Source organism: Leucopleurus acutus (genome assembly GCF_964270905.1).
Source record: "Leucopleurus acutus genome assembly, chromosome: 2".
NCBI classification, from domain to species: Eukaryota; Metazoa; Chordata; class Mammalia; order Artiodactyla; family Delphinidae; genus Leucopleurus; species Leucopleurus acutus.
Window position 1 is genome coordinate 53,444,774 of NC_139143.1, and position 23,119 is coordinate 53,467,892.

Genomic DNA, 23,119 nt, shown 5'->3' on the forward strand with positions numbered 1-23,119 from the left:
AAAGGTCTGGGAAGACACAATAATGATTTTCCAATGGTGTTTCTAACTCCATTGAAGATGCTACTTGCAGAAATGTTCTCAATTGTAACATGAGAAATGTAGGTCCCCCACAAGGGAGAACTGCCTGAGAACGAGAACTCTTGTGTTCTAAAATTTGATGTATGGAAAGACTGAGAGAATGTCTTCTGAATGACTTAAACTTGATTAATTTTGATTTGTAAACCCACAATGGAATGTACTACTTAATAAGTATTAGCTTTTACTATTATGAATAATGATCATAGGTCTGGAATAATTTATGTGGTATTTCAGTTATTAAATAAATAAATGCTACCCTACTCGTAGAGAAATGAACTAGACATTAAAAGTCCATTCTAGTTCTATGATTCCATCATGTCTTCCTTAGTGGTAAAAATACCATTGAGAGCTGTGAATACTCAAGAGGTATTTGCTTATAACTAACACATCAAGGTAAGAGATGTGCGTGCACGTTCTCTCTCTCTCTTTCTCTCATGCATTCAGAAGCTTTGATACTTCCAACACAGGAGTTGAGGTTTTCTTTTTATTTCCTCTTTCTCTGTTTTACCATAAGAGAATTAGATCATCAGGCCAATTCTTCCAAATAGTTCCATGGAATGAGTTGATTACATCATGTATTTCAAGTCTATAGCAACTACTGAGATTGTCTACAGTAGGAACAGGAGGCACCTAAATCCATCAAGCATTTTAGCTGTTTTTTTTCTTTTCGGTGGAACATAAGAGAGGGGTGAACAATTTGCTGCTACAAATATAGCAGATTGTTGTAAGGCTGTATCCTGTTTGGAAATGATCTCATCTAACATGTCCGTTGGTGGTTAGCCACACTAAGCAGAACTATTATGATATGGCATTGTTGTTAGAGAGCCCTCAAAGTTAAAGCCGTAAGGATTCCTCACTGCCCATGGGGCAGGGCTTATGAGTGAGATGTAATTGTCAAGGGTCTTCAACTCTAACCTTAATCCATATAAGGACTTGTTGCAAGTCATCTTCTTTCTTATTTTCGCGCATTATTGTGCTCCTAGGGTTATTCTAGTAGATGAACTGTGTTATGTGTGTAACAATGAATTAGAGATAAAGTCAGGTTTCTTCCTTCTTTATTGATTTAGAGTAGGAATACATCTGAATACATCTCCTTTGCAATCATGCTGCTTGAATACTGTTCAGGCGTGCAGTGGCGTGCCCTCTTTTATTGTCTCCTTCCTCTGCCCCCACTCAGATAAACAATAGAACTTAAACCATGAACATTCAGAGCTGTGCAGTCTAACATGGTGGCCACTAGCCGCCTGTGGCTACTGATCACTTGAAACGTGGATAGTCCGAGATGAAATGTGCTGAAAGTGTAAAACGCTCACCAGATTTCGAAAACTTAGTAAAAAAAAAAGAAAGAATGTAAACTATCTCATTAATAATTTTTATATTGCTTACATATTTTGGATATATTGGTTTAAATAAAATATATTATTAATCTTAACTTTCTTTTTACTATTATGATGTGGCTACTATAAAATTTAAAACCGCGTATGTGGCTTTCATTATATTTCTACCCGGCAGCGCTGGTCTAGAGTCTGCCCTCCCACTTTCCCTTCTGTTATCCTGGGGGAAGCCTTTAGAGCCAGTATTGATTACTTCACGCAGCCCAGGGAAAGATTTGTTTCTGGGTGTGTGTACACATGTGTGCATACATGTGAGTGCACATGTAGGGGTGGTGGAGCTGGAGAAGGAGCAAAAAAAGGAAGGAAAAGGAAGGGAGTAGTTTCAACCAGCATCGGTCTCAGACGCCATCACTTAAAGTAAGGAAGGAGGAAGAGCCGAGCACAAATTGGTTCCCCATCAGGCAACTTTGTTCTTTGTTTTAATAGAGGGTGAATCACTGGGACATCAGACTCTTCTGAATTAAAATGTAGACACAAAATACAGAAGCAGGGCTTCCCTGGTGGCGCAGTGGTTGAGAGTCCTCCTGCCGATGTAGGGGACACGGGTTCGTGCCCCGATCCGGGAAGATCCCACAGGCCGCGGAGCGGCTGGGCCCGTGAGCCATGGCCGCTGAGCCTGCGCGTCCGGAGCCTGTGCTCCGCAACGGGAGAGGCCACAGCAGTGAGAGGCCCGCGTACCGCAAAAAAAAAAAAAAAAACAGAAGCAAACAAAGTTTAAAGAATTATCATTGTCATCGCTTTCCTTAGTCAACAAAGATAATTAAGAACCGACCTATATCCCACCTGATAGTCCTGATTTGGATAAAGGATATAATATATTCTATTCTGCAGCATTTTATAAAAGAGAAGTTTCTGGCTGAGTTAGAGTCTTTTAATGATCTTATAGTTTACGCTTAAATAAACATCCAAACTAATATGATGGTGTTCCTGGAGAACTGGAAGATTTTGTAAATCAAGACGCTTTTGTTAAAAGTTAAGGTATCAGGCAGATTCTACTTTTTCAAGAAAAAATAAGGGTATTTTAGAGACCAAGCCCATATGACTTAAGTCAATGATTTAATATTCTACATAAGACAAATCAGTTTTACTATAATCTTGTTATAGACCATGAAATGGCAAACAAGTATTTTCACCATTTTATTAGCATAATTAATTAAATAGCCCAGGTGGGGAGCCCAGTGATAATAACCACAAACTGAACTGTTATTTAGGTTAATGAAAGGGGAAAGGGGAGGGCCAAGAAATTTAGATCAGCGCTAGCCAATAGAATATGTAATGAAAGCCACATCTGTAAGTTAATATTTTCTAATAGCCACACTGATTACTTTCTGCAGCTCAGAGAAAGACACATTATTTGCGAGAGAGAGAGAAAGTTTAGTGTGAAGTAAAGGATGAAGTGGTCCTGCAGCTGGAACTTTATATCCACAAGTTGGAACACTGTCATGGAAAGTACTAGCCAGGTGTGGATAAACTAACTGTACTTGCAGTTTATCATAGGATTACACTATTTCATAGCCGAAAACGGAGACCTGACAGCCTCTCATTTCAAGTGAGATGAATTAGGCCCAAAGTAGCAAAGTAACTCACCTCAAGTCCCACAGCCGAAGTGGCAGAAGTAGAAATAGCACCCAGTTTTTATTCCCTGTAGACGGTTGTCCGCACTATTCTATGCTGCCTCTGAATTATTGAGTCATTCATTTCTTTGTTCATTGGTCTATTCAAAAGAACATTTGGTGCCAGGCACTGTGCTATGGCCTTAGGATACAGTGATGAATACGACCATCCTCGTCCTCAAGGACATGATGTCATCCTGTGACCCTGTTCAATTTTCATGGTAAGCTGAGGATAAGAATACTTCAAAGGATATTTGTGACAAGCTTAAAGTGCTCCAAGATGTAAGGGTTTGCCCTCCATTTGTGAAGAGAAACACTTGAAGGAGTCAGCAGAGACCTATTCTGAGTGAACCACACTAAATAGTATGGTTAAGGAGAGGACAAAACGCATGACCTCTTCAGTTGAAATCACACTGGAAACTGCTTGATGGACTGCGTGGGGAACCAGGCTTGGGTCCCACCTGTCCTGAGGGAGAGAAAGGCTGTTCCACTCACATCAGTTAATTGACAAACCCTTCATTACGGACCCTGAATGTTTGGGATCATGGAACGTGCCACGATGTGGCAACTGCTGGTGCTCTGAGGATTTAAGAGACAAACCGCCACGGGACTGTTTTGACTCTGGAGGGGCAAATATTGTTCATGGTCATGAGAGGATTGGTAAAAGAAAACAAAACAAAACAAAACAAAACAAGTCATTAGGTCATCACGAATCTTCCTAAGGATCACAATACATTTCATAAAGTTTGAGTCACAAATACAAAGTCCCCATAACTCATTTCCCATTTCCTATGCATTCCCTCCCAGTCAAGGCTCCTATGGGTACATATTTTACATTGTTTAATCAGGATGTATGTGTAATTTTTATAACCTGGATTTTGCAATTAAAAATTTCCCCAAACTGCTTTTCCACAGTCTGTCTAAGTCATCATAATTGTTATTTTAGTGACTGCATAATATTCCGTTCAGTAATCCGATCATGTTTTGCTTAAACTTGTTGTTAACCAACTTATTAAACAAGATGCTCCTTGGACTTTACTGAAAATCATTGTGAATGCTTAAGAGTTTTCATGATAAAACACATACTTACCCTATAAAGCACATTCAATGGATCATTTAGTGGCACAGTATATGCTGCTGTAGAGTCATAGGCCTTCAACCTCCCCAATAGCAAGATGCTTTCAAAGTGTCTTTTGGCTTAAAACAATTTTGCAAAATTGGTACATATAATAGGCTCAGCTAACCCAGAAATTAAAAAGAACTCTGTTGGCAGCACTGCTCCTTCTTGTAATAGGTCAGGAATGTGGACACTGTTTTTATTGGTACATGACTGCTGAAGTTCCTAGTTTGTTTGTTTGTTTTTTGCGGTACACAGGCCTCTCACTGCTGTGGCCTCTCCCTTTGCGGAGCACAGGCTCGGGACGCGCAGGTTCAGTGGCCATGGCTCACGGGCCCAGCTGCTCTGCGGCCTGTGGGATCTTCCCGGACCGGGGCACGAACCCGTGTCCCCTGCATCGGCAGGTGGACTCTCAACCACTGCGCCACCAGGGAAGCCCATGAAGTTCCTAGTTTTTATAAAGTGATCTGGTCCCTAAGAATCTGAGGACTAAACTATATAGTGACCCCCCAAACCTAAGGAGGAGGCCGTGGATTAACTAGGCTCACTTTCTTAATCAGGGCAGGATAATGGGTTCCAGGAGTCTGTGGCTGCCATACCTACTTAGGAAGGGAATGGAGCATGGGTCAACTTAATTTTTTAGGTCTTTGGAAAACTGTTATAAATAATATAGGAAACTAAGATATTTTATCCTAGATAAAAGTAGTTACAACTTCTGTTGTAGTTAGAAGTTTTAAGTAAGGTTAGGTCCTTTTTGATATTGAGTCTGTATGGGAGTAGAAATTTTCTTTCTGCCGATTATTTTAACTTTCATTTGATGACCTGATAAAAGGAGTTATGTATTCCTCTGACCTTGGGTAATGACTTAACCTTCTTTGATTTTCACTTCTTTCCATTTTCTACCTGGGAATGATTACATCTGGCTTACCTGTATCATGAGATTGCTGTGAGAATCAAATGAGATGTAAACTGTAAAGTCTTGACAAGTGCAAGGTGAATGCTATTATTAATCACTGGTGATGATAAATGATGATGATGAGTGAGAAATCCCCAGATACATCATCAGACAGCAGGACACTCTGTGGGTGTGTCAGGCTAGGATATGGTGAAGTGATGCCAGTTAGCACCAGTGACTTGTTTCCTAATGTAAACCTCTTCCTTTACTTGTGGAAGCATGCTTCCACAGACTAGGCAAGGTGTTCTGAACTCACAATATTAAGGTCATCCAGAGAATCAGCCAGGAAGAATTTCCCTAATATTTTTGTGTTCTGCAGTGACAAATTATACCAAGACCCATGTGTAAACAGTTATTTCCAGGAATAAGAGACAGTGTCATCAAAAATGGAAGACAAGTCTGTGGCTAGAGGAGCATCTTCCCTATGCATTTGAACACTCAGGCTTGCTTTAAATTGTGTCCAGGTTGTGTGGTTAAGTTTTTGCCTGCAGGGAGTAAACCACACAACTCCCCACAATTTCAGTGGGAGGCACCTGACCCAGTTTCCATGGTCCGAGCTGAAAGATTACCCGAGTGTGGGCACTGCCACAGCGGCCTATAAACATTACATAGGGAACTCTTTAAAAATTCACATTTTAAAGAGTAAATTAGATAGTCTTCATTTGTTTTGCTTAGGTTTTTGGTTGTAATTACTTTTTCCTCCTGAGGCATTTCAGCATCATCTCCACAAATAGTTATTAGAGGACTGGGAAACAGTTCTGCACTCACTGTCTTAGAATATAAATCTCACCCATGTAAAGCCATGTATGTTTGTCCTGGGCAGATAGGAAATGACTGATTGTGTCATTGTTCTCTTGGCCTGACTCTGCCCAGGTATCTTAGATACATAGGGTGATAGACAAATTCTTTCAGGGCCACGGAAGACATATTCAATGAACCTAGCTTCAGGGCACAGAGTATCTTCACGATATTTGGAAAGAATAAACTATTTCCTCCTTCCTTACCAAGAGTTCGATTACACCATCCTTACCTTTGGAAGAGATGAGAGCATAGGTCATTTCTATCTCTTTGAGACTTTGAAAAAAATTAAGATAAAGAAAGTGAGATAATATATTCTGAAGAAAAGAAGACTGCCACAGAAGATGTAGTCCACATATCCACTGAGCACCAAAAAAGGGAAGACAAGGCTTAACTAGGGTTGCATCTGAGGATTTATGTCCAGACAATGATGACTGCCTCTGAAGTGAGTGGGAGTTCCCTTCCACGGGTAGAGTTCTAGTTGCATGAGATGATGTCCTTTTGAACCTGCCTAAAGTGGCTCCTTATCCACATACCGCTGATTAATCTTCGTCATGATACTATTTTTATACGTCACTTTGAGTAAGTAGAAGGGTTCATTTGTGTTAAATAGGTGAGCAGTTGGCAGAGGGGACATTTCTTAACCTGATAATGAGGGAAAGCCCTCATTAAGACCCTAAGCATTCAAGAGCCACGGTCTTCTACTCTATCTCTTTCTTCTCTGTAATTTGTTTTCTCAAAATCTGGTCTGTAAACCACCTGCAGCAGAATCACTTGGAGAGCTTGTTAGAAATGCACATTCTTGGGCCCTAGTTCAGACCTGCTGAATCAGAGACGCTGGGGTGGGGCCCAACAGTCTGCTTCAGCAAGCCCTGCAGGGGATTCTGATGCTCGCCAAAGTCTGAGAAGCATTGGGATAAGGACATCCATTTCCTTCAGAAATTCTTTACAACAGTAGAGAAAAGACTCATGAAGAGAATGTGATTCATTCGCCATGCCTGGGTTTTGTTAATCTCAGTTTAGAAGGAAATTTATAAGGAGATTTAATCCAGCCCTCTCTCTAGTATTTGAATCCCTCCCTTCCTCCCTTTCTCCCTTCCTCTCTTTTTTTCCTCCTTCCTTCCCTCATTTCTTTTCCCTCTTTCTCTTTCTATCTTATGTGCCAGACACTAGACCAGGGATTGAGGATGCAGTGATGAATGCGAACAGCAGTCTCCTGTCTTCCTAGAGCTTACAGTCTAGGGAAAAGGCATATTAAAATGATTATACTAACAACTATGAAATTATAATTGTTCTAAGTACTATGGTGAGGAGGTACACAATGTCATGATAGTGTATAATAGAGAGATTTAAGCAAGTCCATACACCTTCTACAAGGTAACTCAGCCCTGATGGAGCACTTCCTCTTGCAGGGGAACTTTTGACAACTTATTGGAGCCTATTTCACTCTAAGATAAATCTAAATGTTAGAAATTTTGAGTGAAAATATTGAGTCAAAATCTGCCACACTCTACTTTGGACCATGCTATCCTGACTCTAGTATCTGGAATCTACAAGGAACAAATCCAGTCCTCTTTTACATTGCAGATCTTCACACAGATAAAGAATTCTTCCCTCTAGGTTTTTTCTTTCCAAGGCTGTGAGATTCCTCATTTACTTGGTCTTCTTCAGAATACTCCACCTTTTCTTCTTTATTTTTAAACTTTTTGTAAAATATTCTGTTGCTCAGCATGAGCTGGAAGTATATAATGATAAGTTCAGAGTGGTGTATCTCAGAATCTATCTATAACCATCATTGTCTTTGGTATATTCCACATTCCTGTGGTCCAACCTCACCTGCTTTATGTACGACTGTATCACACCACTGACTTGTACTGAGCTCACAGTTAAGTGAAACCCTGGTTACCTATCTATCTCTATCTGTCTGTCTGTCTATATATTACCTTTTCCAAGTAATTGAAAATGTTTTCCTCTAAGATGTCAGTAACATCAGCCCTTTAACCAGCACCCATCATTTAGGCTGTTTACCTACTTCATTATGTTTGTTTGCATTATCAACTAATCTAAATTTCTTCAGTGTGTCAGTCAAAATTATGCACAACTCTAATATTTGTCTTGCTAAAATCTAGATACAGGATGTCTCCAAAGTTAATGGTAGCTATTCTACCAATGTAATTCGTTTTTTGTTTGTTTGTTTGTTTTGTTTTGTTTTGTTTTGCGGTATGCGGGCCTCTCACTGCTGTGGCCTCTCCCATTGCGGAGCACAGGCTCCCACGCACAGGCTCAGCGGCCATGGCTCACAGGCCCAGCCGCCCCGCGGCATGTGGGATCTTCCCGGACCGGGGCACGAACCCGTGTCCCCTGCGTCGGCAGGTGGACTCCCAACCACTGAGCCACCAGGGAAGCCCTACCAATGTAATTTATTTAAAGGAAATGAGGTTAGTTTGTCTTCACTTGTTTTAGTAATTCCCACTTCATTTTCTGTGTTAACAAACAGCCTTTTAATATTTATTGACAAGTCAAAAATTCATGAGATATACCACTTTTAGCTATACGAGGCATACAGTTTTTCTGCGTGGTTAAAACATTCTATCAAAACAATAGAAACACCTTTTTTCCATTTATTTAAGAAGTCTTTTATATCCTCAGAGTGAGTTCTCGTATCTTTGTATGTTCAACTAGAGTAACACCATTATAATTCATTCTGGGGTCCCTGGATCTTCAGGAGGTGCACATTCTTTCTTGGCTTATTCCTCTTCTCTTCCTGGTAGGTCTGTGCTCACTAACACAGACATGGTTTGGCCAGTAGATAAATATTTTCGTCTGGCAGTTTACAGAATACTATTCAGGGACTTCTAAGTAAACCTGGGGCTAGTTCTCATAAGAGCTATTATTTACAATTTGGTAATAAATATTTGCTTAAGTTGGTCATGAATAAATAAGTTTTTTAATAAAAATAAAAACTTTTATTACCATTTCATTAGAACAGACATCATTTATTTTTAATTCCAATGAGAGGGTTTTTTCTTTTGTTTTTAATGCATATCACATTCTATCTTGCCCTCAATCTACTCACTAATTAAATGAGTGGTTTGGACTAAATGATCCCTGTGATATAGTCAAATTCTAGAATTATATGATTCTAAACTTTGAGAAGGAAATAAAATTTAAAATAACTTTATAAAATGGATGGCTAGTGGGAAGCTGCTGCATAGCACAGGGAGATCAGCTCGGTGCTTTGTGACCACCTAGAGGGGTGGGATAGGGAGGGTGGGAGGGAGGCTCAAGAGGGAGGGATATGGGGATATATGTATATATGTATAGCTGATTTAGTTTGTTGTACAGCAGAAACTAACACCACATTGTAAAGCAGTTATATTCCAATAAAGATATAAAAAAATAAAATAAAATAATTTTAAAGTTAAACCACAACACACACACACACACACACACACACACACCACCACACCACACCACACCACACCTGTGCATGTAAAACTGATGAAATCTGAATAAGGTGGCTAGATTGAATCAGTGTCAATTTCCTGCTTGTGATATTGTACTATAGCTTTTGCAAGATATTTCCATTAGGGAAAACTGGGTGAGGATATATTGGATATTTCTGTATTATTTCTTATAAAAATGTGAATCTACGATTATCTCAAAATAAAAAGTTAAAAAAATAAACCATAGAGTGTCATAACAGGACATTGGAAGCAAATAGGCCTTGCTTGTCCATATACTAGCTTAAACAGATTAGTTAACCTTTCTGAAACTCAGTTTCTTTGTCAGCCTTAAAGTGGGAATATGAATTCCTACCTAATGGGATTATTGGAAGGATTATATGAGATAGTGTGTGTAAACATCTCTTATGGTTCATACTCCATGATAGTATTCAGTAAGTGTTGGTTACTTTCCCCAGGGCTGCTTCTGTGCTCTGGAAGAGAAACTAGGACAAACAGCCTTGCTGCAGGTCTCCTAAAAAAAAGACGACATATGACCTGAAGCTGAAGACAGTTTGGAAGCATACATTAGTGAGATGAACCCCATAGCAGTGTAGTGAGTAATGCTGTTACATAACTTTCACAAATCACCAGGCAGATCAGCTAACATGGCTTGGCACCGTTTACCAATAAAATAAAATAACAAGGCAGCTTCCAAACCCAGCCCGAGTCAGGGAGTCCCGACACAGCAGCCAGAGTTAAAATCCAGGATGACTACATAGGCCTTGGAGCTTTGGCGTTTCAGTTGACTCAGACATGCAGTAAATCCGTATAAGTGGAAAAAAAACAAAACCGATTTCTCTCTGGCTGGCCCCCTGAATAATTGTCCCCACGGGGCCTAGAGAAGCTTTCTTTCCCTTGCAAAAGTCCTTAATCATGTCTCCCAAATATGCGTTTTCCATGCAGCTGCACAGATGAGAACTAGGGAGGGACTAAGGAAAATAGACATGTCTTGGTCCCGAGGATGTGATTGTTGAGTGAATGGCCAAGATGTGTCTCCCACATGTCTCCTAAAATGTTTAGAGTTTCCCAGGGCTCTGTCCTCACCTTTGATCTGATGAATGTTTTTGTCAGTGAGTTGGATAGAAACACAGAAGGTTAAGCCCACCAAATTTTCGTATGATACCGAGGTAAAAAAGGGAGTCTGGGGACAGAATTACAATTTTTTAATGATTTTGGCAGGCTCTAGGGCACTGAACTGATCACGGTAAGTTGTACTTTAACAGGGGTAATGTTAAAGCCTGCACTTCAAAATCAAAAGCAGAAGTATAGGTTAGAAAAGGCTTAGATTGACAAGGGTTTTTTATGAAAAAGTTGTAGGGATTTTATTGGACTACAGGAAATGCATGAGCCAACAGGTTGCTACGGTTGATTAAAAAAGAGGTTAGGGACCAGAAAAAGGAAAGTAATCTTTCTACTTTACATTATTTGCACTAGTTAGACAATACTCTTTGTGTTGTATTCAGTCTAGGTCCAAATTTAAGAAAGATATTGACAGATTCAAATTGGTCACTAAGGGAAGGAAGGAAAGAGGAGGGCCAAGTTTTTAAAAATCCCCAAACTATATTGTTTAAAGAATGATTGCAGGAAGATAAGGAGACTCAGCTATCTTTTAGTTACCATATGGAAGAAGAGTAAACTTGTCTATTTTGCTCTGAAAGGCAGAAGCAGGATTAATGAGTGTTCATGGAAACAGATTTTGGCTCAACAGAAGGAAAATTTTTCAAATAATTACAGCAGTTCAGTGACAAAAAAGACTATTTCATTAAATTGTGAGCCTCCTGTCACTGGAAATATTCAAGCTAAGGCTGGACGAGTGTCTCAGGGATTCTGAAGTCTCCCAGCATTGAAAAGAGCTTGGGGTGGGTGACCTTTGAGATCAGTTCTAACTCTCATAGTCTATGATTTAAGTAAGCATGAATGCCAAGGCTGCTTATGACATGCCAGAGCCACTTTTTCAACTCTTGGCTCTGATTCTGACCAGCTGTGTGACCTTCAGCTAAGAAATTAACCATTTCTTCTTCCAGTTTCCTCATCCGTAAATTGAAGGAGCTGGATTTAATGATGCCTGAGTTCTCCCCAGCACGTCTGTCTCCTTGAGCATCCTCATGACTACATCACGTTGGAAAAGTAGAGTCTGAGCTGATGCCTGCCATTTTTCTAAGTCAGCTTGCAGGAGAGGGCCGAAAGACCAAAACCCATTGTTGATTCTGGGGGCCATGGAACTAACTCTCAAGTTCTTGTTGGCAGGAGCATGGGTGATTATGAGCCCAGAATTTGTTCCCATGGGATCTGTGGCAGGAAGTAGATTAAAAAACTGAAAATCTGGTTTCTTTCAAACACCTGTACATTCTGGCTGAGTTCAGCAATGCCTTGGCAAACAACTTAGAAGAAGTGAAGATCATATGAGCATTGCATTGTAGTTCTGTCCTTTACAAAGCAAACCTTTGTCTTTATTTCCTTAATGATCTGGCAGTTTCTATTGGACTTTGTTTATAATCATGAGAACCAATATCCATAAAGCAACTTATTACGTGACAGATAGTGTTCTAAAAGTTTTATATAGATTACTTTAATCCGTTTATAATCTAAAAATCTAATGATGAAATCAGTGATTAGGTCCTTTTTACCATAAGGAAAAAGAGTAGTTAAAATCCAGTATAAGTCTGGCTTAATGGTAGAGTCCAGAATGGAGATTCATGCCCTTATTTTTTTAAACTTCATTACTGCTGTTCAATGACTATAATTTCCTTTGTGGTCCATTTGATTGCTAATACTTTTCTTCTCTGCCTATATTAACATGCCTCATCCTGCACCACTGCTGCATTCTAGCTCTTCCACTTCTTCCTTGACTTCTCTCTGGCTCCCACATCATTGCCTCCAAATCTCATTTCTTCAGTTATTTTCTCCAAAGGTCTTTGAAAAAGCAGCCATCGGGGGGAGTGTCATAGTTTTCTTTACATATATATGTATATAGATATAGATGGTATGGCCATGATTTCAGATACCTCCTCCGGTTACTGAGGTCAGCTAGGGGAGAAAGAAGTAAATTGATGCTTCTTGTAAGGACTTGAAGAACTTAAACCTCATTCCCAGGCTCATGGGTCTGGCAATACTCACTCCATCTAAGTCCCACATTTTCTTCCATCTCTTTGTTTCCTTAGGCTGGAAATGAAAACAGCTGTTAAAAATAAGAGCGCATGAGTCAGTTTTGAATCTCAATGTAGTAATTACAGTTTCCATCTCAATTGGTATAGTTCCTCCCAGCGTACTGAGCTCCATATCACAGCCCCCTTGTTGTCAATTTTATACCAAGACCTTAACTTGTGTTTTCCAAACCTCTAAGATTAAACACTAAATGAACTGCCAAACCAAATAAATAAATAAATAAATGGCAAGGAAGAAAACACTTCAATTTGAAAACCTGATTCTTGGGACATGCCCTTTTTCTGATTCAGGTTTTTTTTTTTTTTTTTTTTTTTTGCGATACACGGGCCTCTCACTGTTGTGGCCTCTCCCGTTGCGGAGCACAGGCTCCGGACGCGCAGGCCCAGCGGCCACGGCTCACGGGCCCAGCCGCTCCACGGCATGTGGGATCTTCCCGGACCGGGGCACGAACCCGTGTCCCCTGCATCAGCAGGCGGACTCTCAACCACTGCGCCACCAGGGAAGCCCTGCTTGTACTCATATAGAGGCTATTCCTTGTATTTTCTCTTTTCCAAGTTCCTGAGGTTTATGACCTAGTAAGCCAATCTCAAAAGAGTCATCTACAATCCATGAATTGATTGTCCCCTTTTAGAGCAGATTGATCCTCTTTTAGTTCTGCTCAGTCCCTGAATCAACCACTGAGTCCTTGACTGAGCAATCCCACTGGCTTAAAGCTCTGAAGGTCCCCCCCCCACGCAGTGAATCAGCTGCCTTCAACTGACCTATCTAATATTGCCCTATTGATACAGATCATATGCTATTAGCAAGAGAACTTTGTGTCCTACTGGGGGAGAAGCAGGAGGCAGGAGACTTGACCCTTTCAGTCATTTCACTTTGCCTACTTTATTTCCATTTTCTAAGATTTGATTTCTTTATTGTTAGATTAGATTATTTCTAAAATTCACTTTCCTGCTAATATTTCTATAATTCGGTTATCACTGTATCCTCCATGAGCTAGTTTTATGTGATGAAAATTCTCTTGGTCAGTTTGGGCTGCTCTAACAAAAATACCATAGTCTTGGAAGTCCAAGATCAAGGCAGTGGCAGATCCAGTGTCTGGACAGAGACAGAGAGAGAGGAGAGAGAGAGAGCAAGAGAGCGAGCCTTTTCTTATAAGGGCTTAAGTCCAACGTGAGGGCTGTACCTTCATGACCTAATTACCTCCCAAAGCCTCCATCTCCAAATATCATTACATTGGGGATTAGGGTTTCAACATATGAATTTTAGGAGACACAAGCATTCAGTCCATTGCAGAAATGAAGATATTTGCATGCACGGTATGATTTGTGGAATTCCAGGAAGGCCATTTAGCACACTTAAAAATCCTATACCGGCCTTCCCTGGTGTCACAGTGGTTGAGAGTCTGCCTGCCGATGCAGGGGACGTGGGTTCTTTCCCCGGTCCAGGAAGATCCCACATGCCGCGGAGCGGCTGGGCCCGTGAGCCATGGCCGCTGAGCCTGCGTGTCCGGAGCCTGTGCTCCGCAACGGGAGGGGCCACGACAGTGAGAGGCCTGCGTACCGCAAAAAAAAAAAAAAAAAAAAAAAAAATCCTATACCATTAGGTATCCATTCCTTTGTGGTAGGATATTACCTCTCAGATACAACACCTTTTAAAATCCAATATGTTTGGAAAGGCAAATCGAAAAACCAGTATGTGAGGTAGTATAGTGTAGTGCTTGGAAGCAGGCTCTTGGGTCAAACTATCTGAGTTCATACCCTTATTGGTATATGACCTTTGGCAATTAATTCACCTTTCTGTGCTTCCTGTGCTATAGTCTCCTCATCTACAAGCTGGAGATGATAATACTCACCTCAGACGTTTCTGTGAGGTTTCAATGAAGTATGTAACATGCTTAGAAGAACAGTATCTTGCTATATGTGTTAGCAATTATTATCCTTCATTTGTGTAAATCAGCCTATTATACTGATGTCCTTTTGACAGAAAGTTGATATCAGGGCACAGAGAAATTGGAGTTTTATTTGGGAAACTGGGAGGGGATACCTTGGGTACATGAGGCACTTTGAGGAATAGTCTGCCTTACTGAGGTGTTATAGTTGGTGGCATAAAGCCACTAAGTGCCTGGGTGTCTGAGGGAAATACAAGAGAGATAAAGGGGGATAGATTTGCTCTGGTCATAACCAGCATGTCTAGTAACTGATAGAATTAATCAGCTGGTAGAGTGAGCAAGTCATGTGATATACACCTGCAAATGAATTTGGAATTCAGTACTTGCTTAACTTTTTTGTGTCTCATAATTCTATCCCTTGTAATATTCAGGTAATGCTGGGTCTCTGAACCATGGAAAAATGTAAAATAAAGTGGTTTTGTTTGCTAAATGCCCTTGCCTCTTTCTTTTAGATTACATGAAGCAGACGACATTTGAAGTCCAAGCCTTTTTAGAAGCTGTGCAATTCTTCCGACAGGAGAAGGGACACTATGGCTCGTGGGAAATGATCACTGGGGATGAAGTCCAGGTAACATGGGGCTCAGACTTTTGGATCCTATTCTCCATCTGAGTGGTAGGAGGTCAGGGTCATAATAAATAGGCAAATTTAAAAAGTTGCAAACATGGAGGATGTGGTTCCAAAGGCCATTTCTCTCATTGTCTAGAAGCGTTTGGTCAGCAAACTATTGGACACCTTCTCTAAAGAACTCCAGACCAGACACGAAATAGGGCAGCCCAAAATACTGCAACTGCAATGGAAGAGCTACTTCCAGTTTCTTTCTGGAAAATGCATATTCTCTCAAATGACCTCATGCTTCCAGACTAGAAGCAAATGTGAGCAGTGTGGCATAGTGCAAGGTATGTGGTGGGGCTTTAGGTCAGAAGACTTGGGTTAAAGCCTGCCAACCTTATTTAACCGCTTTTAGTCTCAGGTTACTCCTCTGAAAAAAATAGGAATGACAGTGTTTGTGTTGCAGGGTTGTGAGAATTAAATGAGATGTTGTTGGAAAAGTATTTGGCAAATAGCTGTCTTTATCTATGGAATGATTTATAAAGGAAATAATTAAAGGAAACAAATTTTGAAAGCATTAGGCAGTTTTCTATATGTTTCATTTACCTTTTCTGGTACTCTATTCCCTGTGGTCCAGTATAATTTCCCAAGACCCTGATTAAATGTCAGTCATAGGCTAAGTGTGTTGGTTGGTTTGGTACCAGGCACTTTGTTACAATCTCCAAGGAGACTGTATTTCATGATGTGACCTCATCCTCCATAAGGACACCAATCACGCAGCTGATTCAGCCAGGAAGAGGAGGCTGGGTATGGGCATTATTTAATTAAAGGCATACAGGGTCCAAGAATGCTATTCTTTAATTTCCCCTCATATCCCAGAATAGCAAGTGTGAAATTTGTTATTAGGGAACAATATTTGGAAGATGCCAGATGGTGTCTTGCCTTTGTATGGTCATTAAACATCTAAAGCCAAAATCATTTTCTCATGGTAATGGGCTGTTCTTTACTGTTTTACCATATGACTCAGAATCTTCTCCTCCTCCTTCTCCCCCTTCTTCTTCCTTTTTCTTTTTTTAACATCTTTATTGGAGTATAACTGCTCTACAATGGTGTGTTAGTTTCTGCTTTATAACAAAGTGAATCAGTTATACATATACATATGTTCCCATATCTCTTCCTTCTTGCATCTCCCTCCCTCCCACCCTCCCTATCCCACCCCTCTAGGTGGTCACAAAGCACCGAGCTGATCTCCCTGTGCTATGCGGCTGCTTCCCACTAGCTACCTACTTTACGTTTGGTAGTGTATCTATGTCCATACCACTCTCTCACTTCGTCCCAGCTTACCCTTCCCCCTCCCCATGTCCTCAAGTCCATTCTCTAGTAGGTCTGCGTCTTTATTCCCATCCTGCCTCTAGGTTCTTCAGAACCATTTTTTTTTTTTTTTTTAGATTCCATATATATGTGTTAGCATACGGTATTTGTTTTTCTCTTTCTGACTTACTTGACTCTGTATGACAGACTCTAGGTCTGTCCACCTCACTGCAAATAACTCAATTCCATTTCTTTTTATGGCTGAGTAATATTCCATTGTATATATGTGCCACACCTTCTTTATCCATTCATCTGTCAATGGACACTTAGGTTGCTTCCATGTCCTGGCTATTGTAAATAGAGCTGCAATCAACATTGTGGTACGTGACTCTTTTTGAATTATGGTTTTCTCAGGGTATATGCCCAGTAGTGGGATTGCTGGGTCGTATGGTAGTTCTATTTGTAGTTTTTTAAGGAACCTCCATACTGTTCTCCATAGTGGCTGTATCAATTTACATTTCCCACCAGCAGTGCAAGAGGATTCCCTTTTCTCCACACACTCTCCAGCATTTATTTGTAGATATTTTGATCATGGCCATTCTGATCGGTGTGAGATGATACCTCATTGTTTTGATTTGCATTTCTCTAATGATTAGTGATGTTGAGCATCCTTTCATGTGTTTGTTGGCAATCTGTATATCTTCTTTGGAGAAATGTCTATTTAAGTCTTCTGCCCATTTTTGGATTGGGTTGTTTGTTTTTTTGATACTGAACTGCATGAGCTGCTTGTAAATTTTGGAGATTAATCCTTTGTCAGTTGCTTTGTTTGCAAATATTTTCTCCCATTCTGAGAGTTGTCTTTTGGTCTTGTTTATGGTTTCCTTTGCTGTGCAAAAGCTTTTAAGTTTCATTAGGTCCCGTTTGTTTATTTTCTTTTTCTTTTTTTTTTTTTTTTGGTGGATTCTAAACTCATTTATTTCCCATCCTGAGACTTACTCAAGAACTTTAATCAATTCTTGGTTTCTGATATTTGGAGGAAGCACATCCATTTATACATCTGAGAGGATTAAGGACTAGCCATACTTATGCCAAAAAGAAAAATGAAAGCATAGGGGAGGCTGAACCACTTGCCATTGATTGGCCTGTTATATAAACATGCATATTTAATAGACATACCAGTATTAAAATGCCATTGTATGGTACTTTTTATGTTCAAATCCTAACTCTGTTCGTTTTATCAATCTCATGAGATATGTAGAGCAGTTATTATTTCCATTTTGTAAATGAGAAAACTGAGGGAAGAATAGAGCGATTAAGTGACTTGCTCAGTTTTATTCATTCAACAATTATTTATTGAGCTGCTATATTCCAGGCACTATGCTGGGTGCTAGTGAACCAGAGATGGACAAGGCAGCATGGTCCTTGCCTTGTGGAGCTGATTGTTTTGGTCACATGCTAAGTGGATAAATGGCAAAGCAAATGATGGCTTCCGACTTCTGGTCCAGTGAAAGATCAACATCAACCATGGGACTCTACCAAGTTAAACAGTTATTTAGCTCTTTGAGTTTAGCCAGGGTACTTGATTTTTTCTTTCATTTGAAATCTCACATCAGCTCACATTCCTTCACGATTACATTGAAAGCAGGTACTAAGTCCTTTCTGGGAGTTAAGTATTGAGTTTGTTTTCTTTTGTTGACTTTCTGCTCTTTAGTTTGGGCTGATAGGTGTGAATTGCTCTAAAGTGTAAAAGAATGAAATGACTCATCCCTTGCCATCGTGGTGAGGCAAGACATACCTAGAAACATCCAGAGAACAAGGCAGCCTTAGCAGTGTGTGTGGGTACATATGTGGGTCTGTTCATATATGGACATCATAAAGCATTAGCACAAAGCAGTCACAGGAAGGCGTTAATTTTGCTGTATTAAAAAAATATCTTAAAGGGGAAAACAAAACAAAACAAAAACCAGAGAAGAAATCAGTAAAATCTGGAGTTATCAAGTGACCCAATATGAAGTGTTGCTCCCCCGGGAATCTAAGTTTCTCTGGTGAAATCACAGACTCATCAGGTGTGAGCACTGGAAAGGCATTTCAGGATAATTTGTCCAGTACCCTCCAGGCGAGAGAAAGAACATTCGGAGAAGTGGGCCCGAGTCACAAGGCCAGTCTGTGACAGATACGCATTTTGAGCCATGTCAGGTGATCCTTTAAGAAGCTGGTAAAAGGAAATAACTTTCAAGACTTTACGGTGTGGGGCCTGGTGAGGGTAAGCCTCACTGTAACCACTTGCACATGGAGCTGAAGCAGTGTCTGTCCTACGACCCACAGAAAAAAGAGGTCAGCGCCCCAAAGAAGCTACCAAGTAGTTAAAGAAAAGGGCATAGCATAACTGAGTTTGAGAATATGACATCTTTTGTTTAAAGCACTGAATTTATTTGCATTTTTTTCATGTCTGCTAAGAACTTAATCATAACAGTGTCCTAACCCCTTCTATCCTAGGGGACTGTATTCAGAAGATTTTCAGCATTGTTACATTATTATCTTCATAGTAATGACTCACACAGCTAGTATGGCATGCCCTCGTGGTGATGGTTATTTTAGGCAAGTGTCTAGGCAAAGCAAATATCTTAGAATAACTTGCCTGACAGACTATTAAGGTGAAAATATTTGTACACCAGTAAAAGCATCAATATATTTTCTACTGAATAAAAAATGTGTCAAATGAAGTCATGAGGGAAAGCATTTTGTAAAATGTAAGTACAAGCTATGTGGTATACTTATTATTTGCCTTTAAATTAACCAGATGGGCCAAGAGAACAGTTCAAAATTCCCACAGATCAGGGTGGTTTCAAGACCAGAAGACTATCCACATTTTTTTAGGCCTTGTCTATAGGTTGTCTTTTGTCTAATGACCTTGAATGTGACCCATTTAAATGGATTCTTTCACCCATGGTTGCTGAGTAACACAAAGGGCACAAGGCCAACAGCCTGATCAGACCATGGGGCCAGCCTCAGGAAGGAGGGCAGTCTCTCTGGGCCTCACACCTTCCTCGCAGCTGCAGCATGTGGAAGGTAACAGGTGGTGTGGCCTTCAGGGAGCGGGCCTGCGTTTCTTGGTTTCGATCAACCTAATGCCGGGTTTGGTTTCGTACATGTGTGGTGGAATTTTAAAATCTCCCAGTTAAATCCCAGCAATTAAATTTACACCCCCCACCCCCCACCCCCGTTTTTAAAGCACGAGAGATATCTTTAGGTTCCTTATGGTAAAACTCAGTGGATTCTATTCTGAAGAGGGAAGGTTGGGGAAACTCCTTCATTAGTATGATTGGTTTTATGAGATTAGCTACTTTCTTTCCGATAGCCCCAGGGCTTTGGACCCTGCTCATGGAGGGCTGACCAAGGTAAGGAATCTCAGAGCAGATCCTGGGCAGGTGAGGATCCTCACAAGGTCAGGATGTGGTGGGGCTGACGTTTACAGGAGGAAGAGCTGTTGGGATAAGACAGAGTTGGCCTCTGCCTGCCCCAGAGCTATTCCCTCATCACCAACCCCCTCCCCCTGCTTTCAACGCACTCCCATCCCCCTCCTTTTTTTTCCAGACATATTTCCTTTCCAATCCCTTAAGTTATAAAATAGAACCAAAGTTTCTTGGAGCATTGTATGGGAAAGACTAAAAGAAAACTATAAGCCCACCCAGATGGAATGTTCTTTTTCTTTGGACGGTATAACATTTTCATCTTTCAAGTCCCTTTCACACTCATGATCAGATTCAAGCCAATCTCTGCAAAAGGATGAATTTGGACAATTATTATGATTCTTGAATTTAATACTTTTAAACTAAGACAATATTTCCCATTGATTTGAAGTTCTGGCTTCAGTGTCCTTACTCTCTCAGCTCACTCTCCCCATGCCAGCACTTCCATCACTCTTGGGCAGATGTGTTCCAAACAAGAATTTACTCCACTGGGCAAGATGAGGTTCATGAATTATTGATGATGTACTTGAACCTAATTTTTGGACTTGCTGATTTTTATGGAGTTTGCACATGTCAAGTTCCTCTTAAACTCCTCAAAAATGCTGCTTCACCTCAGCATTTTAGGAAAGACTTGGGAGCAGTATTTTTTTAAAAACACCCTGAAAACTGTAGCCAACCCTCGCCCATATTCTACTCATCCCACCAATGTCCAGTTGTTCCAAAGTATTTGTTATTCCCTTCTTTTTCTAAACTTTAAAGAAGATGGAGGTGGGATTCAGGGTGCAGTAGAGACAAAGAGCATGAAGACACTTAGATCCCGAGAAAGCTCCAGGGGAAACGACGGTCTCAGGGGATACAGACAAGAACTCAAGCCACCAAAACCAAGCCTGACCCCCTTCACAATTTTGCTAAGGATACCCTTATCTATAATGGAAGTTCCCCCTCTTATCCTAAACGGGCTAGATTCTTCTAGTTTGACTAGTAGAAGTTTGAATTGAGGAATTTGTCCTTTCCAATGGGAAAATGTCAACAGGCGTGACTGGTCCTTGCAGATATTTAAGAACGTTTACCATCTAGGATTGTCTTCCTAGAGATTTCTGTGGCCTCAGACCCAGAGTTAAACTATTAACCTAACAGATTTCATGTAGCGCAGGACAATCTTATGTAGCCAGGACGGGGTTGGCCGGTCATGACACCTTCAGTTAGCCTGATGCTGAGATTTAGGCGTCACCAACTGAACCAGCTCTGAGGCTCTCTTCCTCTTGACAGATCCTGAGTAACCTGGTGATGGAGGAGCTCATGCCAACCCTTCAGACAGACATCCTGCCTAAGATGAAGGGGAAGAAGAACGACAGAAAGAGGGCCTGGTTTGGTGTAAGCGATGATTTTGCCCCGCAGCTGTGCTACTCAAAATGAACATGCCTTTCCCTTCTCTTTTTAGTTTTTTTTTAATACCTAATTCCTTCCCTGGGTGGAGAACTGCCCAGTCTGCTCAGTCTCACTTACACGAGGACTAACCCAAACAGACTCAAACTTTGAAAGACAAATTAGAATGTGTGTGCAGTTCTGTTTATGTTGCGATTGTCTGCGATTAACCCACCCGCCTCTACTTGACTCCCTCAGGTGCTGACGCACGACAGAGCCCCAATTTATGTGTTGTTCTCTGTTGCAGCTCCTCGAAGAGGCCTACAACCTGGTTCGGCATCAAGTTTCAGAAGGATTAAGTGCACTGAAGGAGGAATGCAGGGCTCTGACAAAAGGCCTGGAAGGCACCATCCGTTCAGACATGGATCAGATTGTGAACTCAAAGAACTTTTTAATTGGAAAGATCAAAGGTCAGTGGAGATAATCCATGCTCCTACAAACTAAATAAGCTGTGTATCTAAGGCTCCATCACATAGTGAGAATTCCTAGTTTTAGAGGAGAATTGCACGAGGGACTTGGAAGGAGATGATAACACTTGAAATAGGAGCGTACTGGTGGTGCTCTGAAGGGCCTCCACATGGAAACGTCAAGGACACAGGGTGGAGGAAACGTTGCTGCTTGCCTTGTAGTGGTGCCTGTGTATCCTGATCCTGCACCTCTCCCGTTGTAGCACTTCTCATACCAAATTGTAATGGCTCTGCTCCTGCCCTCTCCCTGCTGTAAGCTCTCGAAGAGCAGGGCCATGCTGCCCTGGTTCACTCAGGTATTCCCAGTGCCTAGTACCATGCCTGGTATATGCAGACTCACAGTGAATATTTGAATCAGTGAATAATGGATTTTCCTTTAACAAGAAAAAAACTTTGGGCTTAGAGTCAATAAATCTGGATCCTACAGATCTTCCTCCACTTATGATGGGGTTACATGCCAATAAACCCATCGTAAGTTGAAAATGCGTTTAGTACATCTAACCTACCAAATACCATAGCTTAGCATAGTTACCTTAAACACGCTCAGAACACTTATATTAGCCTACAGTTGGGAAAAATCATCTAACACAAAGTCTCTTTTGTAATAAAGTGTTGAATATCTCACTTAATTTATTGAATACTGTACCAAAGATGAAAAACAGAAGGTTGTCTGGGTACAGAATGGTTGTCAGTGTATCGGTTGTTTACCCTCGTGATGCGGTGGCTGATGGGGAATTGCAACTGCTGACACTGCCCAGCATCATGAGAGAGAATCTTACTGCTTATCACTAGCCCCAGAAAAGATCAAAATTCAAAATTTGAGGTACAGTTTCTGCTGAACGCCTATTGCTTTCACACCGCTGTAAACTTGAAAAATCGTTAAGTCAAACCATCCTAAGTAGGGAACCGTCTGTAGTCCCAGCTCTAATGGTAGATGGTCCTGTGTGCTCAGGGAGGTCACTCGACTTCTATGTGCCTCAGTATCCTCCTCTGAAATCACGTGGGAGGGCCTATGAGATGGGGGTCAGCCAACTGTGGCCCTTGGGCCAAAGCGGGCCTGCCGCCTATTTTTGTAAATAGAATTTTATTGGAAGACAGCTGTGCCCACTCGTTTGTGTATTGGCTGAGGCTGCTTTCATGCTGCAAAGGCACCGTTGAGTCGTTGGAACTGAGACCTTAGGGACGGCAAAGCTGAAAACGTTCAGTATCTGGCCCTTGAAAGAAAGAAGTTTGCGTGTTTCCACACAAGAGAACTTAGATGACCTCTGAGGAATCCTACAGGGTAAAATTCTATGGTTCTGCATTCCTACATCCCAAAAAGC

At 41.0% G+C, this 23,119-nt stretch overlaps 1 protein-coding gene across 1 annotated transcript in view; it reads left to right on the top strand.

Annotated features, from left to right (window-relative positions):
- NIBAN1 (niban apoptosis regulator 1) overlaps positions 1–23,119 on the top strand; it is a 161,562-nt gene that overhangs the window by 115,593 nt on the left and 22,850 nt on the right. Inside the window, exons 6-8 of the mRNA XM_082833491.1 lie at positions 15,027–15,142; positions 21,175–21,279; positions 21,578–21,740. Coding sequence (XP_082689617.1) covers positions 15,027–15,142; positions 21,175–21,279; positions 21,578–21,740 — 384 coding nt within the window. The remainder of the gene's footprint in view (positions 1–15,026; positions 15,143–21,174; positions 21,280–21,577; positions 21,741–23,119) is intronic.